Raw genomic sequence first — 27393 nt, forward strand, 5'->3', positions numbered from 1 at the left:
AATTGACGGTGCTTAAAGGAATGGAGAACCATCAAACCCCATATGACGAGAGACAAGACTCTCACAACACAATTTTTCACTCCCAAGCACACATATACGTTTAAACAACGTTTCCCATTTTCAATGATACACATATATAACACAATGAATGTATAGACCAACAACTTTAGTCTTCAATTCATATTCGTGTCTTGATTTATTCAGATTTCTTCCAAACAGTCAACAACAGCCAACGCGTTTCGTCGCTATAGGCTGTAATCCTGCGACTTTCTCAGGGCCGTACAAGATAAACATACAGAATTGTGTTGTATTTCCTCATAACATCTACTGTCTCTAAAGACATATATGCATGTCAATGAGCAATTACAGGTGAATCACATGCTCCCCAATTAGAAACAAAGGGCATTTGATAGAAAAGTTCACTATCAATACTTCCAAATACACCATTTGGTTTCAAACCATTTACCATAACATAAGCATATTAGATTCCAAATACATATAAAATATGTGATGGAGAGAACGGAAACTCAAAGCTCCCACTGGTCCGTGATATTTCAAACTTTATCACCCGAGGAGTAGGACATTTGGTAAACGTACGGAATTGAACCCGTGCTATAATACATGCACTTGTGCTCATGATGTCAAAGTTTCTATCACCTTATTTCATGCCAGGAAGTGAGGGGAAACCACTAATTAACAACGTGTGAAAAACATATGGTCTTGTTACAATACCTATAACTTCCAATGAAGTGCTCTGTGGAGAGTAAAGATAAGGACCGTGATTAAAGATACGCATCTTGAAATAGTACTTTAGCCCGTAAGTAGTCTAAAACTGTAAAAATAACCTACTTTCTGCGTGGTGATATTTCCATCCCACACGTGGGTTCTGGTGAAAGTTGAAATCGCTATGTATGCTTAACTCCTCGTAATATTTACTCACGAGTGGTCATCTGTTCTTTCTAAAATCGAAAGGTTATATTTTTTAAAAAACGTATATAGAATTGTCCATATCTCGAATAAATATTTGTCAGTATAGGTGAAGATTAATTACTTCACTCATATTCATCCTATGTTGTTAAACCATGAACTAACTACTGTAGCCACTAAACAGTTCCCAATAAAGTTAGGAACAATTGTCCCGCGTCATTATTGTGCCACAAAGTCAAGTGCAAAACCTACTGTCTGTTCACATTGAGCAGGCATTTTAGTATAGAATGATTTGGCTGAAGAAAGTCGACCCTTCGGTATTGGGGGTTTCACGTATTTCGTATTTTACACAAGCTAATCATCACATTACTCAAAATTAAGTAAAACCATTAGTGGCACTCCAAGCCCCCGGCTAATTCAGAGCGTCCCATCCGTGTTTAGCAAAACACCGCCATCTCTAATGTGTCGTCCCTTACCTGCTAAGTCAGCAAGAGTACCACTGCTCCGAACAGTTTCCTGTCCCAAACGTACCTACCTTGTGTAGGTTTCAGGTGAAATTTGCCTTTCATTTAACATCAACCACCTCTCTATTCGCGTCCGTCATTGGGTGTTCTTCCCGGGTTGCAAAAGACATCAAAATAGGATGTCAGGTCACTATCTCGTGACACCCATATTGGTAGTGCAGTGAAAGTATCGAAAAGAATAATGTATTTTGATCGAGATCATCAACGAGTATATGCATTTTTTAGCGTAATTAACATATTTAGAATGGCCGTAAGCGGCCATATTTACAAAGGCCACATAAAAGATGTATTGTGTATAAATCATTTCAAAACAAATCAGTGTCGTAATTTCAAATTTGTTTGAGTATAAGTGTCGTAGAAATCCAAATTTGCTTGGGAATTCGGATTCAAATTATATAGATCGCTATTACGAGACTTTGGTCAATTGTAGTGATACACATCGAAAAGAGACTAATAAATTAAGTTCATGGTGCGGCCATGTTGGTGGTGTTATTCACGTATATTAAGGCCACATATCAATGCCTGTCTGTTTGTCACTTTACTTGTAACCGTAAATCACGATCTCCAAGGTGAAAGACATTAACCCGACATAGTTAAAGCTTACAGTAGAAATATATGTTTTTGCGAAGTTGGAGAAGAAAAGTATAAGTGATTGTGGGGCATATTACCAAGCAATAGCGATAATTATCGCTATTGCTTGGTTCGAGCCAAAGATTTACCGCTGAGCTGCGGGGATTTTTATCGCAAATAAACCTTGGTATTACCAAGGTTTATCGCAAATGCGATAAAAATCGGCCGCAATGCATGAATATCGCTGAAAAGTCAGCGATAGTCAGGCATTACCGAGCTAATGCTCTTAGCCATGTTATCCACCTCCCATTGGATAACATGGCTAAGAACTGATCAGGGCAGGTGTTAGCTTTTGGAGATATTAGCGCTTAGCGCGAATATCTCCATAAGTTGGTAATAGGAGATAGCGATGTTAGCGACTGTTTCCAGTCGCTAACATCTTGGCACGCCCACTTTGCATGTCATTAGTGATAAATATCACTGACATGCAAAGTGGGGCCCAAGATGGTCGCTATCTCCTACTAGCTGTCGCTAACTGGTGTTAGCTACAGCTAGGTAATAGGGAGATCATTTTATCTCCGCTTTCTTGGCTTTTAAAGCCAAAAAAGCGGAGATAAACCCCCTTGATAATATGCCCCTGTGTTTTCTCAGTGAATTAATACTCTACAGTTAGCATCATTTAATCAGAGTGGAGATATACTTACTTTTCCGCATGGGTGTAATATTATTCTATAGTTTTCAATAATGTGAACTAACTCCGTAGTTGACACAACAGTAACACTGCACATGGACAAATCAATGGGATGTGTGCGGGTAATTTTGGGATGCTGAAATACTTTGCTTCCGCATTGAGCCACACAACCTTTTCACCATTCCAGTCTGTTTCCCCAAACACATGTCAGCAAGACAGATTTCTTCTAGACATATTCATGTGTAAAGTCATCAGGGGTTCAGTGTTTCTGGAATGAGCACCTCTGATAGAAGCCTTCCAAGGGGGCCAGTTGTCTTAAGCCTGTGTATTGTGGGCAGGTTCCCCTCAGCGGCTTTGTCCCATCTCCTACCATTGCCAAAAGGCAGAGCTCACAGCGGAGGGGTTTACCTGAGTGACATCAGTTAATAGGATGAGCAATGTGCTTATAAGCCTGAGTAGCACAAATAGCACCTTGTTTTGTCCTCATCACCAATGAAAGTGGACCATGCAGAGGGCGACAACATTCCACCCACCCATGCCCTGTTCTTGAACAGCTGTGTAAGCAAACAGAGGAAACAATGTAAGATTATCACCTGAAGGCATGATATGTTTAATGATGACTGCCCTCGCTATGAGAGGTTTTGGTGAGTGCTAGGCTGGCTGGAGGGGCAGTTCTGGCTCTAATCAATCGGGGGTTGCCTTTGCATATTCAGTTCATTGGAGTGTGGCCGGTTTCAGTCACAAGTGCCCTGCACAAACACATTGACTTAAAGTTCCCTGTCAGCTATTGCTTACAGTTTTGGTGGGGCTGGCTGTGCAGGGGACTGGCTTACTAGTGGCTTAGCGATACAAAAGGGGATGATGGACGGAGCGTTTGAGCAAATTAAACACTCACCCACAGTCAACTGATCTGGGTTTAATCCATCACCATTCTTTAGCCCACTCAGCCACCCCATTTCAGACATGGCTATATGCAAATCAGTCTGACCCTGTGCCTCATGGGAACAGTCCAGCCCGAACTGCCAAGCCATGTCTTCCATGGACCGGAAACAAGCATCCTGGGACCGGTTTCGGATACATAATCCTCATCAGCCAGGCTATCTTGAATCCAGTGACCAAGTGAGCAAGGGACTCACGTCTGAGCATACCCTGCCACACTTAGGGCGAACAAAGCGATACAAAAGAAGATGATGGAGGGAGCGTTTGAGCAAATCAAACACTCACCCCCAGTCAACTGATCTGGGTTACTAGTGGCTTAGACCTTATGGCCCTAATCATGGGTTGCCCACAGATGGACAATTCATAGGGGTATGGCAGGGTTGAGACACAGGTGCCTTGAACAGGGTCCGTGTTTTGAGGTTCTGTGGTTGCATTGACTTGTAAATAAGTGATTGTGATATGCTGCATAATTAAGTGCTGTTTAAATAATTGTGAAAACATAATTTTGTTGGCTGTCTTAGCCTTTTCTGAGGGAATGTAAATCTTTATCTGATGGCGTATCACAATGTTTAGTCATAAATAATTCTGAAAAGAAATTATGTATAATTCTGAACTTGCTTGGTGTTTGGATTAACTCAAAAAGAAAAGATAAGGCTATTGTGAATACTAAAAACTTTTGAACTGTCGTACGTATCGTATGTGTACGGTAATTGAAACAGTGATATGAACTAGGTACACAGGTGAGTGCAGAGTAAGATCTAATGAGATGTATAACTTAAGTAAATGTGAGCCACAATGCCTGTAATCACACTTTTGTGAATCAAATATGCCTCCTTAGGCTGACTTAAAATTCCATCTTTACCCAGGCATGAGTCACCAGTGTCTGAGACCTCAGCATTGTGTGTTTGAGTATAGTGTTTTGATGTGTATGTCACAATAGTGCCTGCACTGAAGACACTCACACATATTATAATTCTGTTTTAATGATCAACAGGATTTAATGATAAAACAATATCCAAATTAAGACAACTACTACTAGTCAACAGTGACAGTTAACTCTCACATCATTTATATATGTGGAAGGTAAGGCATTTAATTAAGTAATTACCAATTTGTGCACAATGCTTTATCCAAATGTGGAAATCAGTGACTGTGTGGGATGCATTTTCAACTTAGGGGAATGACTCTGTGGAGTACATGATGAAGGTGAAGGAGTTTTTAATACATCGAATTGTTTGCATTATTTTATGCCCGATGCAGTGCACAGATCTGATAAGGTGAAGGCGGTGTAGTAAATCCAACAGCGGGGGTGAGATCTATATGTGTTACATCAGGAGGGAGACGAAAGCTGAACTTCTGCATCAGACTTGTGAAGAAAATGAACAACTCCATCTTGGCAAGGTTTTCACCAATGCAGTGTCTTCGACCTGTAACAAAATGACACATGAAATTAATGAAATATTGTCAGTTAGTAGACACTTGGCACCATTTTCCTTATTTCAGTTACTACTGTTCAATTTCCCAAAAGTGCTTAAGTTGATTCCGCTGTGTTTACACCCGCACGCCTCCACCATGTTGAGTGTATTTCTAGTGAGCATTCAAAAGACTAGAAACAGATTCTTGCCTAACAATTTGGAATCATAAATTAGAGACATAAAAAGCAATTGCACAGATAGTGGAAATAGATTCTGAGGAGGTTTACACGCACCCATAAACAGAAAGCCATCAATTAGAACATTCCATAAATTCTATGAAGGTTTATATGCTATGCCAATGGAGCTCCTAACAAATGTAATTAATAAGTTTTTACAGCCAGTAGAACTACCTGAAATTACAGTGGAGGAGAAAAAAGACCTGGGTGAGGAGCTAAAAATTCAAGAAGTGAAGGCTGTCATAAAGCATATGGCTGGAGGGAACTTCGCTGAATGGGTTGATTTCCTGTGGAATTTTATTTGACATATATTGAAGAATTGGTACTGAGACTAGTTAATCTTTACTTTGTAGACCACAAGGCAGAACGATTGACCAACAAAACTTCAGAAGAAATTGGGAACTCATTGTTGAAACCAGGAAGAGCCTCTGAGGATGGAGGGATTATCACCCACTTTCTATGCTAAATGATGACAAGATATTGATAAGATTATTAGCTAAGTTAATACATATAGACTAGTCTGGGTTCATTCTGGGAAGGAATACAGCTCTTAATATTAGGAGGGTATTGGCAATCATGGCATCTGATTTTGCAGAGAAGGAAAAAGGGGTGATTACAGCAATTGACATTCAATGGGCATTTGGTAGTTTCTTTTAGGATTTCCTTTATGAAGTGCTCATTAAGATGGGATTGGGAAACAAATGTATTGCTTTGGAGTATGCTACTGCATGCAGCACCTACTGCTTGTATCAAACCAGGTAGGCATATTTTGGAAATATATGCAGTGGGAAGAGGGGCTCGACAAGGGTGCCTGCTCATGCCATTATTATCTGCAATTGCTAAGGAGCCACTTCCTAGTTAGCAAGTACAGGAGCGGTGTACAGGGGTCTGGAATGGCAGGTGTGCAACATTATTCAGCAATATATTCAGACAATATGTTGTTATTTCTCAAAGATACTAATGCTGATTTGCGGCATGCCATGGACCTCTTAGATTGGTTTTTGCAAGCCGCAGGGTTATGCATCAACTGGAATACATCATATTGGTTTCCACTACGGAAGAAAGTGCCACAGCCTGTGGATCTGAGGGGGCTTAAGTATGAGAGAATATGTCTACATTATCTGGGGGTAAGATTATACCAAGCTCCAACTGATTTATTGGAGGTTGACATTGGTGTGGCGATTAGAATTTTGAAGAAAAGTGTGTATTTTGGGAGAGCGCTGTCGCTTTCAGTTTCAGGATGAATAGCAGTAGTAAAAATTGTGGCGTGGCCCCAATTACGTTACATCTTCACAACATTGCCCATGGTGATACCGTGTAGAGTATTTGTTGGTTTCTCTTATGTGGGAAACAGGTAGGCGGAGGGCGGCATTGGCAAAGTTGCAACAGCCCTCTATTAAGGAAAGACAAGCTTCCCCAGATATGGAACTCTACTACCTAGCAGTACAATTGCAATGGTTTACACAATGGATTAATTTGTAAAGATGTCCAGGGGAGGTGAACTTGGAATAAAACCAGATTTGACTGTGTTGAGGAGAATACACAAGGCCCCTGTCAGGGGACCAGTGCAGGGGATGCCCCCTACTTTGATGGTTGTGCTGCACTTTTGGCTTGGGGCACTTCAACAAACTCATACTCAGAGGCCCTATGCCCCAGGCATTTGAGAAGTTGGAAACAAATCATTCCAGGTGAAAGATTATGGGGCTTAGCGAAGTGGGCAAACAATTGGGTGCAGGTGTTAGGAGATTTGTATAGTTGTGGTAAATAAATAATTAATTACCGGTACTATTTTTCAGGATACTCATACAAATAGATAGCTCAATAAATAAGAGTCAAGATACGAGGTAGCTAGAGTTGACAGGCTTTAATTAGGCATAAAGGACTGGAACAGGACAGCCTGTACGGGGATGGGATGGCAGGGCCCGGCAGCTGCCGGGGCAGGATCTGGGAATGGCTAGCTTTTAATAACAGTGCACAAGTATATATAGTTAAAACATTTACATTACAGTCAATACAGTAGGCGTAGCAGTAGGCGGAGTTTGTAGCAGTCGCGAAAGATAAGAGCAGAATGAGGTAACAAGAAGGCGTGTACAGGGCGTATACATAGACATGTGATGCAAACGTAACAGAATATGTCATAAACGGGGCGGAAACATGGAGGGGGCTACCTGAGCAGCTGGGACCTCTTACCTAGTGGTGCGCGCAAACTGACAATGACGTGTTACTAGGGAGAACTGGGGGCTATGACTTCTGTGCTAGAAGAGGAGACTAAAGTCTGGAGAGTCAGAGCGACATGTACCTAAAGCCTATCTAGTATCTGGTGTTTAGAGAACATGTTGATAGAATCCAAAAGTTATCAGGGCAAAGGCTAACAGACATTAAGACTGATGCATGCATAATCCTATATGTAGTGTGTGTGCGAGGAATATTCTATGAATATTAATACAGTATTTCTCTTACATGGAGACATAAAGGCTAGACCATGGCGGAAACTATTGATGCGATTCAGTAGCTTAGGAATGCAGAGAAGGAGGGCTGGACTGATAACTAGAATCATAACATACTCTTGGCAGACTAAGAGGCAGAGCCAGGCCGAGCCGGGCACTGCGAGGCATGAAAGTAAGCTAAGGGTCAGGGATACAGGTGGGGGCTGTATCGCTCCTCGGAGAGGGTTCAGGAAACAGGAGCTGAATCTGAGTCCGGGCCCTTTTGAGGCCTAGAAACGGGGACAATTCAATGAATTAACGTGCACACTGTGAAACGTGGCAACGTAGGATTACATAGGCCTGATATTCGTTGTATTCACGAGGACTGGAAACTGGCATACTAGAGATGGACACAACTGTAATTGCGTCTTTAATCGATCATAGGGGAATACATGCATATCGATCATGCACATATAACATAACATGGGGAACACGTAGGCACATATAGCATGGCAAAATTTACTTTTCCACATTCCCTCCTTGTGCCCTACGTTTTCATCAGGAAACATCTATATTCATGATACCATCTATCATTTCATATAGCATCATTTGCTCGTCTCGAATTGTCTTGGAACGGGATTTAGGACTAGGAATACAAGAGGTAGCACAAATGCCGCAAATCGCAGGGCCACATTGTATACAGAGGCAGCAACTGAATAGGATCATTACTGCAATACCTAGAAATGACAATACTTTCCATCCCCAGGCAGATATGATACTCCAGAGCCAACTGGACCATGTCCAGGTGCCTGGATTCTGGTGTAACTGATGGGCAATTTTATGAAGTCTGGTTATAGCTGAATAAACAGACGGCGCGTTATTAGGAATGAAAATGCAGCAACTAGATCCGATGACTCTACATGCTCCTCCTCTATCGGCCAGTATGACGTCAAGAACGAGACGATTTTGGAGCATGACAAATCTCATAGCAGATTGCTCTTCAGTTAAGTTACCTAGAGCAGAAGTAGTCTCATTCACTACTGCTTCAAGGGTTCTGGTTAACCTACGTATTAACTTACTATTCTGGATAGGTCCTATAAAGAAGAAGAAACCTTTATTAAAATCTTGATACTGTTCTAGAGTAGTTTCAGTTCGATCGACAATCGGGGACTCAATCTCCCTTCTATGTCTGACGTGTACTAGATGTGTGTTTCTATGATAATCAGATGGGGCTAGAAAAACTGGTGGCAGTAGGAAGGCAATGTAACATGTTCCATCCCAATCGAGGGGCAGACGAACATATGCGGTCTGACCACAAACAAAATAAGAATGACGTGAGGCTTTGAAAATAGATTTCCCACTGTCACTATACTCGACAGTAGTAGTACAATCACTATGTCCTACATGTGCGGAACCATTCTTTCTGACACATAATTCGCCTTTGACTGGTAGTACTGAAATAGCAGGCAAGTCTGGAGTAGTATCACACTGACATGGTTGGGTTACCCTAATCAGTAGACCACAACCATCACAGCACTCTTTTAATAATACCAGCCGGAGACTTAATACATTTTTCTGTACTCACGTGCCAGGTATTTTTTATTTTTTCACCTTCACCTCACCACTCACATTGTTTACCCACACACACCAAACACATAGTTCACCTAAAAGTGCTCCTGCGTAGTCGTGAAGTCGTAGCACGCCGCATTCCGTAGAGGTTTTGCGAAGACCCCGATGATGAAGCATGACACCAAGGGGCCTGTTGGTGTGTGAGGGGTATTTTAACAACCCAGGTTGCTCCCCACCATTGTGGTAGCAACCACCTTCCACCTTGTGGATTCCTTTTGTTTATGATATTTATTAGGGGAGACAGAATCCACACCTTCCTCTCCCTCTCCCTCTTTTGTTAAGGATTATTGTAGTATCAGACTGAACATTCAGGACCATAAAATTCGAGGAATAATTACCTAAATCATATACTTCATTTTCTAGATCTAACCCTGTTCTATGGGTGAGACCTTGCTTGTCTGGAAAACATGTTCTATTCAGAAGGGACATATCATTTGAAGATGACGTTAACGTGGACCATGCTCCACACGAACCATTATGTGAAAACGGATAAGGAAAGAGTGGCAGAACTCCCTTCGGTGTCTGGAAAGGGGGGAGTCGACCACACACCCAACAATTAGTGGCATTGCTGGTCTGGTGTGAATAGTGTAACATTCTGATGAATGTGTTATTACGCATAGCAAGACGATAGGATAACTCGTGAGGAGGCAGATCACTAAATGTGTGCTCTACTGTAGCATTAGAAAACTTATTTACATGAGAAATTGGAAAACATAAATGCAATGCATAACTTGTGCAGGTAACCATCAAACTTAGAAACAATAGAAAACTTAGAAAAACGATACATCGGATAGAGTTTTGACTAACTCTCTCACTATGGGGGTCTATCTCATACATGTCAGATACCTGTCTAACCGTTTCACCCGAGAGGGACTTAGACAATTAAACTGGCTGACTTATTTTACTAGACCGGAGTTTGGATTTATACTCCTGCTGCGGAGTTTTCTCTAACAGAGGAACATTCAGTTCTGGATTTGACTTAATGTCAGGATTAGAGTCTGGTTTCAGGCAGTCTTTGGAAATGGAAATGTCTGTAGAAATGTCATTAAAAGTCTTGTTTCGGAGTCCATGAAATTTCTTGACATGCGACAGATGGACCCAACCCTTGCGGCCCTCCAACTTCACGGCCGTACGGGTGGTCAGAAGGACTAGTTTCGGCTCCTTCCAGCGAGGCTCCAGCGGACTTGAACGATCAAAGTTCCTGATCAATACGAGGCTTCCTGGAACGATTTCATGCGGTTTCACCTCGGTATTGTCTGGAAATGCAGCGGCAACCTGTGAACGACAAGAGTGTAGGGCAGACATCAAGGAAGCTAGGTAATCTGTCAGCATATTACTGGAAACATCTGTAATACTGCGAGGTCTAGGTGTACCCCACATGTTTGGGGGGCGGCCGAATACGACCTCATAAGGAGACAGACCTGATCTGGAGTGTGCAACCATTCGCATGAAGAATAGAGCAACTGGCAGGGCAACTAGCCAGTCTACACCTTTCTCTTTACATGTCTTAGCAATACGGATTTTCAGGGTTTGATTATGTCTCTCTACGAGACCGGCTGCTTCAGGATGGCGCACACAATGGAACTTCCACTGGTACCCTAACAAGAGGGAAACATGCTTCATGAGCTCAGATGAGAATGGCTGGCCGTTATCAGAATATACGACCCTAGGGAGTCCATAACGGGGGAAGAATTCACGAACCAGCTGCTTGGCAGTGGTCGCGGCTGTGTAATCTGAAACTGGATATGCTTCTGTCCACCTGGACAAAGCGCATACAACTACAAGGACATACTTGAAACCTCGACATCGCTCCATCTGAATATAATCCATCTGGAGGACTTCAAAAGGGTGGTCAGGAGGTTGGAATCCACCTTGTTCCACCGGGACACTTTTACCTGGATTGAACTGGCAACATATCATACAAGTACGGACTTTCTGCTTGGCTGCAGCTCGTAAGTGCTTGTTGAACCAAAGGTTCTGTATACTGTCTAACATGGCTTTTTCTCCTAGATGTGCTGGACTATGTGCGGTATTGATAATGACTTGAACCATAGAGTCGGGGAGAAACCATGTGGCTTTTCCCTTTGTCACCCATCCCTGATCTGTCAGGACCCCTCCTTGTTCGGACCATTTCTTGATTTCTTCAGGAGTAGCATGTAACTGTATGTCTATGACATCTTGTGTAGGGTCCTTAACTGTCATGCAAGTAGTCTGCTCTGGAGTGAATGTCGGTGTCTTGTTAACTGGAATGTCTGGTGTCTGAGCTGTAAGCTTGGCTGTTCGATCTGCAAGATCATTACCTTGGGAAATAATATCAGTAACTTTCGTGTGTGCCTTGCACTTCATGATAGCGATAGCTGTCGGTAAATGTATTGCATCTAACAGAGCTTGAATGAGGAGACCATGCTGAATCTTGGTTCCATGAGAAGTCATGAAACCTCTTTCCTGCCAGAGCACTCCGAAGTCGTGTACAACTCCGAATGCGTAACGTGAATCTGTATATATGTTTACTTTTAGGTTCTTGGCACGTATGCAGGCTTGGGTCAGAGCAACTAGCTCTGCTGCTTGAGCAGACAGGATGTCAATACGGTGTGTCTCAATAACTTCTGTTTCAGTAGTCACTGCATACGCGGCTACTAGTTCTCCTGTACTAGTTCTCATACATGAACCATCCACATAAAGTGTCAGGTCGGGATTAGGTAGTGCAATGTCTGTCAGGTCTTGTCTTGGCTTTGTCATGGTGTTAACAACTTCCACACAGTCATGTGTGGCAGGATTTGAAGTAACTGACGGTAACAGTGTAGCAGGATTTAGAACGTTGCAGCATCTGATTTCTATGTGTGGCTGGAACAGTGTCAGTTCATAACCTGTTAAACGTGCAATGGTCAAGTGCTGAGTCTGTGTTCGGTTTAAAAGAACTTCCACGGAGTGTGGAACTTGTACTGTCAGGGAGTGTCCTAATACTATGGAATCACTTTGTCTGATAGCTAGAGCTGTGGCTGCAACTGACTTGAGGCACGCAGGCAGAGCCTGGGCTACTGGATCTAATGTGCTCGAAAAATAAGCACAAGGCTTGTACTGTCCCGCTTGATCTTGTGTGAGAACAGATAATGCAGTACCATTACGTTCTGTGACAAAAAGTGTAAAAGGCTTACTGTAGTTCGGTGTTGCTAGAACAGGTGCTTGGCATAAAGCTTTCTTTAATTCATTAAAACTAAGTGTATGTTCAGATGTCCAAGGGAGGACAGTCGATACGGCTGCCTCCTGTGTCGTTAACTGTATCAGTGGCTTGGCTAGATATGCATACTGAGGAATCCATTGTCTGCAATAAGAAGTAAGGCCGATAAAAGCACGTACCTCCTTCTGTGTCTTGGGCTGTGGAAGACTCGCTATTAACTGGATACGGTCTGGTGTCAACTGCCTACCCCACTTGGACAGTAAGTGGCCTAAGTAGATCACTTGCTGGACACAGAACTGGAGCTTCGAAGGGGACACCTTGTGCCCCATCTCGGCTAGGAAATACAGAACTGTAAGTGACGCTCGCTCGCAGTCACGTTCAGAACGGGCCGTGATCAGTAGATCATCGACATACTGGAGCAGGGCAGTGTCAGCTGGCATGTGAATATTGTCTAGTTGTCTTTTAAGTGCTTGACTGTAAATACTAGGACTTTCTGTGAAACCTTGAGGAGCTCGTGTGAATTTATAGCTCCTTCCATTTAAACAAAAACCGAAAAGGTACTGGCTGTCTGGATGAATGGGAACACTGAAAAATGCATTCTTGAGGTCTATTACAGTAAAAAATACAGCTTCAGAATCAATAGCTGTCAATAGGGATGAAATATCTGGGACTACTGGATACTGGGGTATGATACATTTATTAAGTTCTCGAAGGTCAATCACTAATCGATATACTGGAGGTGCATTTGGATCAGTACGTTTCATGACTGGAATGATAGGAGAATTGCATACATTGGAGTCAGTTTCTACAACCACTCCTTGAGCAATGAGCTCGTCAATAATTTTGGATAAGGCTGCTACAGCCTCAGGTGGCAATCTGTACTGTCTGATTCGTGGCAGGACTATACCTTGCTTGAGAGTCACACGATGGGGTGTGATTTGCATAAGACCTACATCAGTTGGACCTTGCGCCCAAAAATGCTGCGGTACATTGGACAATCTTGGATCAAAATCACGTAATACATAGTGACCTTTAAAGTCTCTTAAAAACAAGCGTATTCCTTCTGGGGAACAGCAAATAACTGCACCTAATTCTTTCAATGTTTTAATACCTAACAAATTTTCTGGACATGATTTCGTAAGTAACAAATCAGTAGTTCGGGACAATGGACCAACTTCTAGAGTAACTGGCTTTGAAATCTCGTTTACAATAGGCTTTCCTGAAAATCCAAGGGAGACATTTCTAGAGCCTGAGAGTGGAGCCCCTGGAACCTCGTCATGACTGATAGTAGTCCTACTTGCCCCTGTATCAATCAAAAACTTTCTGTCTTTCCCTAATACTTGACTATGTACATAGGGACCCTCTTGATCTACAGGTATCTCGATGAGAGGCACGCCTACCTCCCTCTCTAGGCTGTTTCATGAATACGGTTGATACTCTGGATACTCTGACTGAGCATACTGGTACATCTGCTGTGTAACATGCTGTGTTGCAGCGATAGGCTGCGGTGCTGGAACTGTCTGTTGTGCATTCGGTGGTGACTGAGAAGTCTGTGAAACTTGTTCTTGTCTAGGCGGGCGTGGTCTTTCTTTAGTCTTACCAGTAGCTATGTTGTGTTTCAGAACTGCACACTCGTTTATAAAGTGACCTGGCTGTTTACAATAATTGCATGTCCCTTTAACGGGAACTGCAGGATGACTGGCTTGATTCGGACCCCTCTTCTGACTGTCTTGTGGAACAGATTGTGCAACTAGTACTTTCATTTTCGTGTCTTTCATACGTCTTCTCTCGTGTTCTTGTTCTTCTCTGATTCTATTCTGGTGATACTGGAGCATCTGGAGCATCTGTGACGGGGTATTAGCTTGCCAAGTACTTTCGACTTTCAAAACTCGATTCTTAACTTGTGGGCTTGAATTCTCGACTAATTTAGTAACAAAAAGATGAGGGTATGACTCGCTACCTGTCTTCAAACCACTGTTGATGATAAAGCATTTCTCAAATCTAGAATAAAAATCACTAGTGTCTTCATCCTGTTTCTGTTTGCATGCAGAGATTGCATCCCAGTCTTCCTTTTTCGTGGCTAATAACCTAGGCAAAACCTGAATCAATAACGCTGGTAATTCTTTACATTTCTCTCCAAGACCGGTACCTGGTACTCGTATTTTATCTTCAGCTTCTAGAACTGCCCAATCGATCTTTTTCTCTCCCACCTCCCATTCTTTTTCCTTGAGTTTTTCATATACCCCTGCGGGCAACAGGACCTTTAGCATTTTAATAATATCTGGATACGTGTATTCTCCCATACGGAGCATGTCTTTTAATTCTCGATGGAACCCTGCTGGATCTTTGTCGTGACAGGGAATTAATTTCTTCATCTCTAAGAGTTCCATCTTGGTAACTGGGGTGTAAACAAATACTCGTTGCATTTCACCACCCGCTGTCCTAACTGGATGTACTTCTCGTAACGGATGCTGTCTATCTATGTAGAATGGTTTACTTTCTGGAGGTGAGACGTGAACAAAATGCGGGTTCAAAAACGTTCGGTATTTGTGGCGCTGTTCTAGAATGACACTAATTAAATCGGTACCTAAACCTTTCCATTTATACTGGAGTAACTCGTTCAGGACATCATGTAACGGACCTGGATCAGAATGCTGACCCTCATACAATGTAATGAGGTGCTGGATCATATACATACCCGCCAGTCGCTGCTCGGCTGGGGGCAGTTTCAGAAACATTTGTGCCACTATTTCGTCTGGAAAAGTGGTAGAATCAGTAATCCATCGGACTGCTGATCGGGCTAGTTCTTGTTCATGCATGGTACTAAGTTCACTATAACCAATACGTGATTTCAGAATGTGATTGGTAGCTTGAAATACTTGTTCTAGAGAACCTTGTTCTGGTACTGGAGAAGGAAAAGCTTTCTTGTAGTCTAGACGTGAATGTCGGTCGGGAAGTCTAGTTCTACCTACATACGCTATTCTGGTGGGATTCTCGTCGTCTACCTCTTCAGTAGAAGAGTTGTCTTCTTTCTCGCTTACTTGTGCTTCTTTACGTTTCTCGTGTAACCTTATTATTTCCTTACGAATTTTCTTGTACATACTCTCTATACTACTGAGTGTCTTGTGTCTTCCCTCGGCTATATTATCACTCCACCTTGTCAGAACTTTCATTTCGGTCGGATCTTTAGTCGGACAATCTTGTTCCCTTATTAAACAATTGATTAGAAACTTTAATAGCATGAGCTGGGTCTCAGCTTTCCTTAGAGACATGATTTCGCCAATACTTTCTGGATCATCCCCTGTACGGATGAAACGATATATTCTGTCTAGATCTTCTTTCATATTCGGTAGGGTGTCCAAATACTCGGTCACCCGTCTTACACGCAATGAATACAGGACCATACCATCATCGCCTTGGACTGGATCATAACGGCATTCGGTAAGAGCTCGTCTGATATCTGCAACGGACTGATATTTGGGCGTACGCTGTAACGCACGTTCATGTAACTCGACTAACGTTACACGTTTGTGTGGCGGCGGGGTACCAGGAGGACCTCCTCCCGCGGCCCCTAAACTGGAATCGTCGGCTGATACTCTTCGTGCTGGCAGAGTGACCGATGTAGCGGGAACTTGTATTATGGGCTGGACCGGGGGTACCGTAACCGGTGCTGTAACAGGTGCCCCGGTGGCTGGAAGAACAGGAATTACATTATTTACAGGAGCTGGCGGAGCAGGATTCGCATATTATGGGACTGTGTCGTCCAAATAGGACGAGAGGAAAATATCAGCTGCGGTCGGTTTGTGACGTAGCTTAATCGGAACTAATGGCGGCGGAAAATTACATGGTGCTTCCGGGGTTGCTTTCGGCAAGCCCTCGGCAAGAAGAGGATACATACCCTTAATGAGGGCATTTCTCTGTCTGTCTGACTGTTCGGCTTTAACTCGTTCACCTACTTCGATTAATTCCCTTTCCTGGGCTCTTTCTAAGGATTCTCTACTTAATTCTGACTTTCTGATTTCTTTTTCTGTTCTCCTGTGAGATTCTTTGCGCCATAACTCGATGGCGTCTTTCTGGGACTGTCTGGCTTTCTTTTTCCATAATGCTTCTTCTACTCGCATGATGCACTCGGCATCCCATGTACCCGATACGGGCCATCTATACTTTTCCTCTAATTCCTTGGTGTACTCCACCCATAAGTCTAGATATAATATGGCACTTATGCCATGCTTATGATACATAAAATGACCTGGACTGTCCCTAGGCGGGACAGGAACTGCTTCCTCGAGCAGACCTTTTCTAGTTTTTAACTGACGTAACTTAGAGAACAGAGGCATGATTAGACTGGAGTCTAGAAACAATACAATACACAATAAACACAATAATTAAAAACAAATCATTCATACCACGACATTGAAAACACATGGAACAACATTTAGAATAACAGTTCGGACAAGATACTACCTGAAATACTGAGAACAGAACACATGAATTTCTCGAGAACAGAACTTACTAGAACAGACTAGATGCACTGCTGAAACAGTACGAAACTTACCGGTCCCATAAAGAGACACGTCAGGACCCGCATCCACCTAAGTGGACACTTCGTGTTGGATCTGCGTACCCAAACCCACGGACCAGAGACAAATTAATTGACCCTGTCTAGATACTACCCCAGCAACGGTACTCACCGGGCAGCAAGAACGGAAGGCCTTGGACTGGACTGGACTGCTACGACGACGGACGGACGAACTTCGGACTTCAGTTACAGGTGGGCCTCCGGATACCTCGGACCTTGAACTCTCGGCTTGGGCTCTGGTCGGGACTCGCCGCGTTCCTCCACCGCCTCGTCTGGATGCTGGACCGCAACCTCCGTCTCCTCCGTGGACCTGAGGGATACTTAAAGCAGAAATATCTGCCGGTGCGCAGGATGGTTCCGTCACGGCTGCAGAGGATCAGGGGGCCTGCGTGGCTTCTCCGGCGCGTGGGGAAAGGGCAAGTCCCTATTCGGACGCCATTATGTGGTAAATAAATAATTAATTACCGGTACTATTTTTCAGGATACTCATACAAATAGATAGCTCAATAAATAAGAGTCAAGATACGAGGTAGCTAGAGTTGACAGGCTTTAATTAGGCATAAAGGACTGGAACAGGACAGCCTGTACGGGGATGGGATGGCAGGGCCCGGCAGCTGCCGGGGCAGGATCTGGGAATGGCTAGCTTTTAATAACAGTGCACAAGTATATATAGTTAAAACATTTACATTACAGTCAATACAGTAGGCGTAGCAGTAGGCGGAGTTTGTAGCAGTCGCGAAAGATAAGAGCAGAATGAGGTAACAAGAAGGCGTGTACAGGGCGTATACATAGACATGTGATGCAAACGTAACAGAATATGTCATAAACGGGGCGGAAACATGGAGGGGGCTACCTGAGCAGCTGGGACCTCTTACCTAGTGGTGCGCGCAAACTGACAATGATGTGTTACTAGGGAGAACTGGGGGCTATGACTTCTGTGCTAGAAGAGGAGACTAAAGTCTGGAGAGTCAGAGCGACATGTACCTAAAGCCTATCTAGTATCTGGTGTTTAGAGAACATGTTGATAGAATCCAAAAGTTATCAGGGCAAAGGCTAACAGACATTAAGACTGATGCATGCATAATCCTATATGTAGTGTGTGTGCGAGGAATATTCTATGAATATTAATACAGTATTTCTCTTACATGGAGACATAAAGGCTAGAACATGACGGAAACTATTGATGCGATTCAGTAGCTTAGGAATGCAGAGAAGGAGGGCTGGACTGATAACTAGAATCATAACATACTCTTGGCAGACTAAGAGGCAGAGCCAGGCCGAGCCGGGCACTGCGAGGCATGAAAGTAAGCTAAGGGTCAGGGATACAGGTGGGGGCTGTATCGCTCCTCGGAGAGGGTTCAGGAAACAGGAGCTGAATCTGAGTCCGGGCCCTTTTGAGGCCTAGAAACGGGGACAATTCAATGAATTAACGTGCACACTGTGAAACGTGGCAACGTAGGATTACATAGGCCTGATATTCGTTGTATTCACGAGGACTGGAAACTGGCATACTAGAGATGGACACAACTGTAATTGCGTCTTTAATCGATCATAGGGGAATACATGCATATCGATCATGCACATATAACATAACATGGGGAACACGTAGGCACATATAGCATGGCAAAATTTACTTTTCCACATAGTGAAGGGGTAATATTATCATAGTGTCATTTGAGTAATTTTCTTCCTCTTTTTAAGATCCTGAGAGGGCAGTTTTTGTTGCATCAAGTGGTGATCACCAGACTGTGCAACCACTGGAGTCTGGCTTTAGTAGAGCTGCAAGTATATAGTGCTTGTCAATTATTGTGTGCCATGACGGGTCATATGAAGGCGGTGTTGTGCCTTTATCAGGCAATAAGAAGTGATATGATAATGTCTCATGTTGACTTATGAGAAAAGTGGGAGGAGGATCGAGTACATCCAATACCAGAGTTGGAATGGTCTAACATTCTTAGAAATTCACACACTGTATCTATGTTGTATTTCTACTTGCATACAACATATCTAACTCAAGGAAAAATACATTGAACTTATGGGACAAAAGCGGCAAGCCCGAGATGTGGTGAACAGGGTGCAGAAATGTTGCACATGGCATGGTTGTGTGCATTATTAGTGGACTACTGGAGAAAAGAAATATTCAGTATAAATGAGGTAACAAGGAGATCATTTGAGTGTATTCCTGTGGTATGTCTGCCGGGAGGATTTCCAAGACCCACAAAGTGTAAAAATACTACTGGATTTATTGATTTGCTTTGGCACTCACAAGACGTGAAATAACTGAGAACTGGAAGGCGCCCAGGCCACAGGAGAGCAAAATGGATAATGGAGTTGGTTCGTTGGGTTGGTTATGAGAGTGCAGTATGGAACAGTAAAATGAGGAAAGGAAGAGGATCAATTGAAAAGTTCATGCATGGGATCATTTATTGGATTTCCCTTAAACATTTAGAAAAGAGTTATGATGGTTTGAAAGAAAATGGATAAAAATGTAATTTGCTAAATATATATCTGTTGTCTATATACAATAATGGGGACTGGACTTAAGGGAGGTTGGTGGCAGTGGGGGTAAAATGTTTAATATTGTTATGCATGTTTTATAAATGCTAATAAAAATGTGTTTATTAAAATAGAAAGCAATTGCAAAATGTCGGATTGTCTTTGTGACCACACAAGGCTTTATATTCATTTTATACAGGATCATTCTTACAAGAATTTGTTATTGTATATGATATGCTTTCAATGCCTGTTGTTGAGTCTGTGTATGTGGTTACCTTGTTTTGATACCTGTTTTGCTGCCTGCAAGTGGACTACAAGACTTTATGGTAATAGTCTATAGGAAGCCACCCCGGTGTGCAGAGTTAGGGTGTTTTGTCTGGGATGTGCGTGGACAATGGGTTTCAGTTCACCTCAATAGGGCACTACTGTTGCTGCCCACCGGCTCAACCTTTCAGTGGAGTAGCTGCAGTGGTGATTCCTCTTTAGGGGCTACAGGGTGGAGTCCTGCTACCTGTAATGTACCACAAAATGGTGTGAACCTTTGCCCACACTGCTAATTATTTAACTGATTAGTGTTCATGAAAACACAGCTTATATGAACACTGCCACTGCAGAGGTCAGGCCTCTGGCCTGTGCGCCAAGCTACTGATGACAGGAGGAAGAGGGCTGACAAGGCTGAGCAATTCATGATCTACAGCGTGTTGTTTAAAAACACTGCACTTTATAGCTGAATATCTTGATTGCACATGTGAGGCATGTAGCTCAACTACAACCCCCTTATGCAGGCACAAGCCATTGTATTTAGCAGAGATACATCACATGCCTCTAGCAACAGAGTAAATGTGCTAAAGTGGGGCTATCATGGTGCAAATCAGTGCATCCAAGAGGTTGATGAGTAGTCACACAAAAAGCAGGGGACTGATCCCAAGCACTGTCCCAGCGTCTTACAAAAGCTGGGAGACGGCTAAAGGTGTGTGTTCCTTTTAATCCTGGCCCTGCTACTGTGTATCGCTCATGTTGGGAATTATGGCGGACTTGTTCCAATGTCTAATGCAGGATTCCTGCTCCACTGCTGCCATTGGGCTATAGAGTTGCCAGCAAGGGTAAAATGGTAAAGCATGTGAATCGCAATAGCGGCATCTCGGGTGTCCCACCTTATGTACCAGTAGAGTGTGGATTTAACATCACTCTCCAGGTGCTCAGCACCAGTGGGACAGCACAGAGTAGCAGCTGAGGGCAATGACCCATTTTCATCTATTTACTACTTGAAGAGTCCTGCACCTGAGTACAATTCTGCTGCCTTAGTACATGGACCTGCCTTGCATAATGTATATTTCACAATGTACACAGATGTGGCTACTGGCTACATGGCAATTACTCCAACCAGAAAACAGAATTACCCTGCTGCTAACTTTAAATATGTCTAATCCCTCCCAGTTTTAAATCCAGCTGTCTTTCTAGCCTTAAACGGTAACTTTTGAATGAGGTTGCAAAAAACAAGAACAGAAGTCAAACACTATCATGCAATTTCAGATATTTTGAATATGAGCAATTGGATTCACTAACTCTTTAAAAAATGGAGAAACAAATATGTAATGGCAAATATTAATGTGAATTATTGTTTATATTTGTATTTAAAAACAGACCAGAATAGAACAGTCACAACATTATTGATTAATTTAAATTGAAAAGTGCAGTTTGTAGACAGGCATGGGCTTACTGTTTTGTGGGTGGATGCACGTCCCTCTCCAAACCACTTACTAGCCTTACCCTAACTTTTTGTTACTCTTCTCTTAGCCCCTCCCCTATAGTAGTCAGAATTACTCACGTTCTAACCACTCTCCTCTGTCCTTACCACATTTTCTGCTAAAATATATTCTTACATGTGCGGAGAGTCAACAGCTGAGGCAGACATCTCCACTTGGACAAAGATTGAAGAGGCAGAACCTCTACATTTTTTTTCTACCTCTGCTAGGGAAAAACTGGTAAACAGGCAGGTGATGACATTCTTAGTAAAAGCCAACATTTTCCACCATAGGCAGGCATGTTTGCATCCCAAACACTCTACAGAGTCAGTCCCACTGGAAGTGGCAGACACTCTCAAGTTAACATTGGATGTAGGTAAGAACACAGTACTGATTTTATTAGACCTATCAGCCGCATTGGACACCAACTCACACAATATCCTATTACTGTGCATTAAAAACTGTGGCATTACTCACCTGGCCTTAGCCTGGCTAAAACATTTTCTATTAGACCGCAGGCAAATGGTGGAGCTAGGACCTTTTCTATCACCTGAAAGAAACATCCCTTCATGGGTACCAAAGGGCTCATCTATCTCGTGGGCCTGCACTGTTCAACCTATATATGGCCCCCTCATTAAACCGATCTCATCTTTAGGCATCAAAACCGCTTAATATGCAGATGACACACAGTTTAGGTAATCCATTGGATGCAGTCCAACCATTTTGAATACAACACAAACAAAGTGGAGATCATGCTTTTAGGTAAGACTATTTCTTTTGTTCCAAAAACATGGTGGCCAGACTCTGGAAGCCCCGCCAAACACAGTCTAAGTAGTAAAAAACCTATGGGTGAAATTCAACACCCGCTTTATCCTTCAGGTCACAAGCTCTTTCAGGCACATGTTTCAACCTAATAAAATTGTTAAAAAGATTTTTGAACAACGTTCCTCCCTTCTACTGGTGATAGTTTCTGACAGAGACATGTTTCCATTATTTTTTTTAAACTTTGTTATGACATATACAACATATTATATGTCATAAAAATATTACGTGATCATATAAGTAAACCTGATTCAAATACCTCAATCAGCATCGCTTTAAACAGTAAAGGAGCAATGTATATACTTTTACAGTGACAGTAATTATTAAAATCAAATATCCAAATAACTAATGATCAAACAAAAATAATCAACTATGCTCCTCTCACCCACACCTTGACACCCAATCCCTTAGCCCAGGATGATCATTTAACCACTCCCACGCTTATGACGGAAACGCTCCGTCATGGCCCTCGGGTGGGCTGTGCTGGTGACGGAGTGGTTCCGTCATGGCCCGCTCGCCGCGCCTGCGCGGCGCTGATTTCGCGCCTGTGCTGACGTTCTAAAGAACGGGCAGGGCCATGACGGAACCGCTCCGTCACAAGCACATCCCACCCGAGGACCATGACCGAGCGGTTCCATCATAAGCGTCGGAGCGCCGTGCGGCCGCCCCACCCCCTTAGCGCTGCGGCGGTATTGCCGCCGCTGCGAAAGGGTTAAAGCACAACTCTGGCAGGGTGCAACCGCAAAGGACTACCACATTGAATATAATGGCGAATCGTCCTCACTTAAGCTATTAGGTGCAAGTACATCATTAGATATCAGATATTTATCCCATTGATCCATGAGGTTACACTTCCCATCACGACCTCTGGTGTCCCCTCAAGTCAAGTGTTCCGCAGATTCCCACCAGATCCTGTCCCTTTACCGTGCAAGTGTGGTAAATAAATAAATAATACCCTATTTTTGACTAGGCATATAGCATAACAGATAGCTCAATAAATAAGAGTCAAGATTCGAGGTAGTAGGAGTTTCTGCAGGTTTATTACAGCATAAGGACAGGATCAGGACAACCTGCATAGGATGACCCAGCAGGGGAAAAGAGGCCCAGCAGCTGCTGGGGCTGGGTCTGGGATGAGCGCGCTAACTTTTAATAACAATACATGAACTTATATACATAGCGCAAACACATAGCATTACATTGCAGTAGGCGTAGCAGTGGGTGGAGCAGAAGGCGTGACGCGTAGCAGTCGCGAAAGATAACAGAAAAAGTAGGTGTAACTGGGCGTATACATAGACATGTGGTGCAAACGTAACAGAATATGTCATGAATGGGACGGAAACATAGGAGGGGGCTACCTAAGGAGCCGGGAACTCTAACCTAATGGTGCGCGCAAACTGGCAATGACGTATTACTAGGAGAAGCTGGGGGCTATGAACTCTGTGCTAGGAGCAGAGACTAAAGTCTGGAGGGTCGGAGCGACTTGTACCTAAACCCTATCTAGTATCTGATGTTTAGGGAACATGTTGATATAAACTAGAAGTCATGAGGGGAAAGGCTAACTTGATTCTAAGACTGGACCATGCATTATTCTACATGTAGTGCGTGATGAAGAATATTAAATGACCATTAAATACAGTATTTCTCTAACGTGGAGCCGCATAGGCTAGACAATGACGGGAACTATTGATGCAGTTCAGTAGCTTAGGAATGCAGAGAAGGAGGACTGAACTGATAACTGGAACTATAACATACTTTTGGCAGACTCAGAGGCAGAGCCAGGCTGCACCGGGCACTGCGAGGCAGGAAGTAAGTGAAAGGTCGAGGATACAGGTGGGGGCTGTATCGCTCCTCAGCGAGACTTCAGGAGACAGGAGCTGAATCTGTGGTCCGGGCCCTTTTGAGGCCTGGAAACGGGGACTTCATAATGGAATAACGTGCACACTGAGAAACGTGGCAACGTAACTTTACATAGGCCTGATATTCGTAGTATTCACGAGGACTGGAAAATAGCATACTAGAGGTGGACACAACTGTAATTGCGTCATTAATCGGACGTGGGGAATAACATATGCATATTGGTCATGCACACATAACATATGATGGATGAGGCGTAGGGACACAGAACATGGCAAAATTTACTTTTCCACATTCCCTCCTTGTCACTACGTTTCCATCAGGAAACATCAATTTTCATGATACCATCTATCATTTCATACAGTACCATTTGCTCGTCTCGAATTATCTTGGAACGGGACTTAGAACGGGGCTTAGGACTAGGAATACAAGAGGTAGCACACATGCTGCAAATCGCAGGGCCACATTGTATACAGAGGCAGCAGCTAAATATGATCGCTACTGCAATACTTAGAAAGGACAGGAATTTCCATCCCCATGCGGAAATTATATTCCAGAACCAACCGGACCATGTCCAGGTGCCTGGATCTTGATGTAACAGATGGGCAATTTTATGGAGTCTGGTTATAGCTGAATAAACAGACGGCGCGTTATTTGGAATGAAAATGCAGCAACTAGATCCGAGAACTCTACAGGCCCCGCCCCTATCGGCCAGTATGACGTCAAGGACGAGACGATTCTGTAAAACGACAATTCTCATAAAGGATTGCTCTTCAGTTAAGTTACCTAGAGCGGAGGCAGTCTCATCTACTACTGCTTCAAGGGTTCTTGTTAACCTACGAATTAGCTTACTATTTACAACTGTGCCTAAATAAGGGAAAACACCTTTATCTATATCAATGAATTGCTCTGCGGCAGTTTCTGTATAATCGACAATCGGGAGATATCTCTTGTGTCTGGTATGTACTAGGAAGGAATTCCTATGGTAGTCAGGTGGGGCTAGAAAAACAGGCGGCAGTAGGAAGGCAATGTAACAGGTTCCCTCCCAATCGAGGGGCAGACGAACATATGCAGTTTGACCACAAACAAAATAAGAATGACGTGAGGCTTTAAAATTAGATTTCCCACTGTCACTATACTTGATAATAGTAGTACAATCACTATGTCCTACATGTACAGAACCCTTATTTACGGACACATAATTCGCCTTTGACTGGTAGTACTGAAATAGCAGGTGAGTCTGGAGTAGTATCAGACTGAACATTCAGGACCATGAAATTCGACGAATAATTACCTAAATTATACACTTCATTTTCTAGATCTAACCCGGTTCTGCGGGGGAGACCTTGCTTGTCTGGGAAACATGTACTGTTAAGAAAAGACATATCTGTTGCGGATGACGTTAACGTGGACCATGCTCCACACGAACCATTGTGTGAGAATGGATAAGGAAAGAGTGGCAGAACTCCCTTCGGTGTCTGGAAAGGGGGGAGTCGACCACACACCCAACAATTAGTGGCATTGCTGGTCTGGTGTGAATAATGTAACATACGGATAAACGAATTATTACGCATAGCGAGGCGGTAAGAATATTCGTGAGGAGGCAGATCACTAAACGTGTGCTCTACTGTAGCATTAGCAGACTTATTTACATGAGAAACTGGAAAATATAGGAAAAAGGCATAACTGGTGCAGGAAATCATTAGGCTGATGAATAATATGAAACTTAGAAAAACGATACATTGAATTGAGTTTTTACTGACTCTCTCACTATGGGGGTCTATTTTATACATGTCAGAAACAATCTAACCGTTTCACCTAGGGGAGGACTTATACAATCAAACTGACTGACTTACTAGACCGTAGTTTTTGCTTATACTCCTGTTGCGGAGTTTTCTCTAACAGGGAAGGGGTTGTAACAATGTCTTTTGCGGGACAGTCCTTTAAAACAATGTCTTGGCAGTCTTTAAAATCCTGGGACTCCTTGGAAATGTTTTTAGAAACGGGTTTCAATCCATTGAAAAGTTTTACATGAGAAAGGTGGACCCACCCCTTCCTGCCTTCCAGCTTGACGGCAGTACGGGTGGTCAAGAGGACCTGACGTGGCTCCTTCCAACGAGGTTCCAGCGGACTTGATCTGTCAAAATTCCGGACCATCACAAGGGAACCTGGAACGATTTCATGCGGTGCCACCTCGGTATTGTCTGGAAAGGCGGCGGCAACCTGTGAACGACATGAGTTGAGGGCAGACATCAAGGAAGCTAGGTAATCTGTCAACATATTACATGAAACATCGGTAATACTTCGGGGTCTAGGAGTACCCCACATGTTAGGGGGGCGGCCGAATACGACCTCATACGGGGACAGACCTGATCTAGAATGTGCGACCATGCGCATATAAAATAGAGCAACTGGCAGAGCTACTAGCCAGTCCACACCTTTTTCTTTACAGACTTTTGCAATACGGATTTTCAGGGTCTGATTATGTCTCTCGACCAGACCGGCTGCTTCAGGATGGCGTACACAATGGAACTTCCACTGGTACCCTAACAACAGGGAAACATGCTTCATTAACTCTGAGGAGAATGGCTGACCGTTATCAGAATATACGACTCTAGGGAGTCCATATCTAGGGAAGAATTCACGAACCAGCTGCTTGGCAGTGGTCGCGGCTGTGTAATCTGGGACTGGATATGCTTCTGTCCACCTGGACAAAGCGCATACTACTACAAGGACATACTTGAAACCTCGACATCGCTCCATTTGAATATAATCCATCTGGAGGACCTCAAAAGGGTGGTCAGGGGGCTGGAAACCACCTTGTTCCACCGGGACACTTTTACCTGGATTAAACTGACAACATATCATACAGGTACGGACTTTCTGCTTGGCTGCAGCTCGTAAATGCTTGTTGAACCAAATGTTCTGGATACTGTCTAACATAGCTTTTTCTCCTAAATGTGCTGGACTATGTGCGGTATTGATAATGACTTGAACCATAGAGTCGGGGAGAAACCATGTGGCTCTACCCTTTGTTAACCATCCTTGATCTGTCTGGACCCCTCCTTGTTCAGACCATTTCTTGATTTCCTCGGAAGTAGCATGTAACTGGATATCTATGACATCTTGTGTAGGGTCCTTAACTGTCATGCATGTAGTCGGATCTGGAGTATGTGTCTGATTAACTGGAATGTCTAGAGTCTGTGCTGTAAGCTTGGCTGTGCGGTCTGCTAGATCGTTACCTTGGGAAATAATGTCAGTAACTTTCGTATGTGCTTTGCATTTCATGATAGCAATGGATGTCGGTAAATGTATGGCATCTAACAGAGCTTGAATAAGGAGACCATGCTGAATCTTGGTTC

At 43.3% G+C, this 27393-nt stretch overlaps 1 protein-coding gene across 1 annotated transcript in view; it reads right to left on the minus strand.

Moving 5' to 3' along the window:
* Window positions 1-4896: 4896 nt before the first annotated feature.
* Window positions 4897-27393, minus strand: part of LOC144826913 (cytochrome P450 2K1-like) — a 190296-nt gene continuing 167799 nt past the window's right edge. The window contains exon 9 of the mRNA XM_078685371.1: window positions 4897-5078. Within this exon, the coding sequence (XP_078541497.1) occupies window positions 4897-5078 (182 nt within the window). The remainder of the gene's footprint in view (window positions 5079-27393) is intronic.

This window comes from Lissotriton helveticus, chromosome 4_1 (genome assembly GCF_964261635.1).
Source record: "Lissotriton helveticus chromosome 4_1, aLisHel1.1, whole genome shotgun sequence".
Taxonomy (NCBI): domain Eukaryota; kingdom Metazoa; phylum Chordata; class Amphibia; order Caudata; family Salamandridae; genus Lissotriton; species Lissotriton helveticus.